A 3,714-nucleotide genomic window follows, 5' to 3' on the forward strand; every position below is an offset into this window, starting at 1 on the left:
ACGATGATCTACGTTTCACACGGCGCACGATTCCATGGATAGTTTCATTCGACATCGTGATGGAGGACATAGCTTACGATCATAGGCTTTAATTATGCCACTAGGCATTTTATTAAGACATTGTACAATGATCCGAACACTTTGTCGCATCTCTTCGATACCAATACAGTAACGATCATAGCGATCTCCTCTGGTACCTACTGGTACGTCAGGATCCAATTGGTCATGAACATCGTAAGGTGCTGCTCTTCGAAAATCCCAGAATACCCCTGAACCTCTTAACATTACACCACTAAATCCCCAATCCTTAGCTTGCTGTGCAGTAACAGTACCAATATCCACTCATTGTTGTTTCCAGATACGGTTGCCGGTTGACATCTCTTCTAATTCGTCGATACGAGAAGAAAATTGTTGTGTGAAGGAATCAATATCTCGACATAAGCCAAGAGGCAGATCTTGTGCCACTCCACCTGGTCATATGAAACTGGCATGCATCCTGGCTCCCAAGACTCTTTCATAGAATTCCAACAATTTATCCCGCTCATAAAAAGCCCACAAGAACGGAGTTGATGCTCCCACATCCATAGCATGAGTAGTTAAAGCAAGTGAATGATTTGAAATTCGAGTTATTTCACGGAATAACACTCGTATATATTGAGCTCGTAATGGTACCTCGCAATTCAAAAGCCTCTCTATGGCTGAAGAATAAGCGTGTTCTTGGGCCATCATAGAAACATAGATAGGGTCAATGACAGAACGAACAATGAAACTTTACGACAACTTTTTCGTACACGTTCACTTGCATCACATACACAAGTTCTCTCTGAACCGGGAAATAAGGTCACCCATAATACGGCTCTCCCATTTGAGTTATCTTAGCCCCAGGCCATGCTATTCAATAATATTGGAAAAATTGCAACGTAAGGTAACAAGTATTGAAATCTGGTCGCCTTTGGAATATGAGTAGGGCTCCTAGGTGGCACGTTCATGGAGGCAAACCGAAGGAAAAGCAAAAGGAAGGTTGGGTGCTTGTGGGGCGAGGCGAGGCCCCCCGGATTCAAATTTGAATTGGAGGGGGCTTAGCTCTGGATCCTCCCTACTTGCAGAAATGAATGGATCAGAAAGGGGTTTGGTTCTCTCTATTTCCGGGCTGGGCGGGAGGTGAAGGCAATAAGAGAAGATTGCCTTCCTGGTAAGGAAGAGGGGAAAAAAGTGCTGTCATCTATCCCGACCAGTTTCTCGAGGCGTTGGAAATCCAGACCGGCTCAGAGAATCACTTGCGCCTTTGGCGCCCTTCGTTTCTCCAACAACGAAGTCATCCTTAACAATTTCCCATTTCTTCCCTGTCGAGCCACCTCTCTTCTCTATTCGATGCCTCTGCCTTCCCTTTCTATAACATACCCAGGCGCCCCTTTTTCCAATCACTAAGAAAAAATCAATACCAATCTTAGCCCTGTCTAAGTAAAGCTTCGTATGTTATTATTCCGACCCTAGGGGAGTTTACTCGACCCATTCCCTAGTCTCCCGCAGTGCTCAAGTAAGTGTGTGACTTCATATGAGGACATCTTTCTCTTTTGCCCACTCTCCGTTCACACGGTTCTCAAAGCAGAGGAGGAATGGTGGGCAGCAGGTAACACAAGCCCTCTGTCCCACACATTTATCCAGAAGCAAGTGTAGTTCATCGGTTCCACCGAATGATCCTATCTCTCGGCAAAGATCGTGTGAGTGTGCAGTTATGCTTCGGATGCTTCGCCATAGACTAGATCGACCCAGTTCCCGTTCTTTTCCGGAGCACTCGCTTTATATCTCCGACACACAAGGAAGGACACGGTGGGAAGGAAGCAGCCCTAGCCTCTATCCGGCCAATCATTCCGCTGGCATCTCGCATTCACGACCCTGTTTGACTGCCGCTCGGGGATGTAGTTTTAGATAGGTTAGTCTTAGTGGGTCATTGGCTCCACCTATTATCTCCTTCTACGACATGCTGTTGTCGTCGCCATATTTCATATGTCACTTAGTCATCTCTGCCTCGCTGCGGGTCAGCACCTCTGAAAGAAACGGAGGACTTTATTCAGTGACCCCGCGATCGCCCTCTGAACGATCAGAATAAGGTAAAGCTTGAAGATAAGTTTTGTACTCTATTAATTTCTTAGTCCCCCTAGTCGGGTGGGCGCCGGCCAGTCTTTCGACCAGATCCCCTTTAAACCGTACGTGTGGGTCTCCCCGCATGCGGCTCACGCAATTTGAGGTGGCCCAGCCCGGAATTCATTCGCAAATCCTGTAGTGAAATTGAGACTGCTCAACCTTAGAAGTTAATTCGCGTGTAGGCAGCGCTGTCTGTTGTACCGTTGATTCTATCAATTCATAAAATTTGCTTTATTGCATTTTTTATTTATATAGAGGCTCGCTCCCTCTTTTTCCAAGAATTCATGCACTTCTCTTTACTCCATAAGGCCTTCTCGAATAGGGAAAAACCTTCCATTTCCGTCAAATGACCCGGCCTCCCCTGGATCTTCCACCGTCTGGTCTCTCTCTATGCTCCCCCGGCGCAGGCCTACCATGCTTCGCGCCTGCAGCGTTTTCGCCAAACAGTCTTTGCCAGTAGTGCCATCCTCCTCGCTGGCTGTATGGGCGGGTTGTCCCTCGCTGCTGCGTTCTGTTAGGCTATAGATTATAGGAACAAATGTAGTTGAATGGAATAGCAGGCGGATTACACGTTCCACTGTGCCAAGATGTGAGGTGCAGGTTGTGGTGATTACTTCGAGGTTTGCGCTAGCGCCCTTGACAGGCACTCCAGAACCCGCCAACGCTCGTGAAACCCGGGTCGGTCCTCCATTCATCCGACTGGAGGTGTGGATAACAAGGCCACCTTCACAACCTTCTCTTTTTTGTCCATATGAAAGGTAGGGCGGTTCGCTTGAGTTGCTCAACTGCCCCTTAGCCAGGTGCTCATGACGCACTACAGAACCTCCACTGTGTCAGGGGACCAAGCAGGGCATAGCTAGCGGCATAGGAGCCGACTCGGCATCAGCGGCTTCGTGCCGCACTTGAGTGATCCAATATGTGGTTCCGCGCGTTCCACCACTTCACCGTTAATTTCCAATACTAATCGTGAAACACCATGAGCAGCAGGATGTTGAGGTCCGTAATTCAAAGTGAAATTTTTTATTTGCCTGTTCCTAGTCGTCATGGGAAAGAAAGGAAGAAATAAGAATTAGATTATACCCTGAGAGCTTGTCCAATACTTCCAGTACCAAAAATGCATCTCCTTCGCCCGCACGAGAGACTTCTATGCCAGCCGGAAATAACGGCTCTGTTATGAAAGAAAGCGGCAGACAGACTTACCTCTGCTAACTAATACATTTTATATAGACTGGAAGCTACAGAGATACTAAGGTATAGTGCCGCTACAAGAGAAGGCTCTTTCATGCTAGGCGTCTAGACCTACTACGCCCGAGTCGCATCCCCGGCACACTTGTTATATCCACTAATGCTTCATACCACTTCATCCTATCTACTATACCTGATAGAAAGCCGCTCTATAACAATTCAAGGCTTGGAAAGAAAAGGAAAGCTTTAGCTTTGGGAGCATCACGGGAGAGTTACACTTTTATCCCGCCTCAGCTTCGCGGATGGGACGAGGGCGAGAGCTGAGCACACACGCTCTATGCTTTTCCCCAGCTTTCCCTCTAGTAAAAGATTAGCTCGTACCCC

At 47.5% G+C, this 3,714-nt stretch overlaps 1 protein-coding gene across 1 annotated transcript; it reads left to right on the forward strand.

Annotated features, from left to right (window-relative positions):
* Window positions 1–1,426: 1,426 nt before the first annotated feature.
* LOC140990741 (uncharacterized) lies at window positions 1,427–3,187 on the forward strand. The gene is given in 3 exon segments (XM_073460583.1): window positions 1,427–1,757; window positions 1,760–2,166; window positions 3,053–3,187. Coding segments are annotated over 2 exon segments (492 nt in total). The 5' UTR covers window positions 1,427–1,616; the 3' UTR covers window positions 2,111–2,166; window positions 3,053–3,187.
* Window positions 3,188–3,714: the final 527 nt, after the last annotated feature.

Source organism: Primulina huaijiensis, chromosome 12 (assembly GCF_012295235.1).
Source record: "Primulina huaijiensis isolate GDHJ02 chromosome 12, ASM1229523v2, whole genome shotgun sequence".
NCBI lineage: Eukaryota > Viridiplantae > Streptophyta > Magnoliopsida > Lamiales > Gesneriaceae > Primulina > Primulina huaijiensis.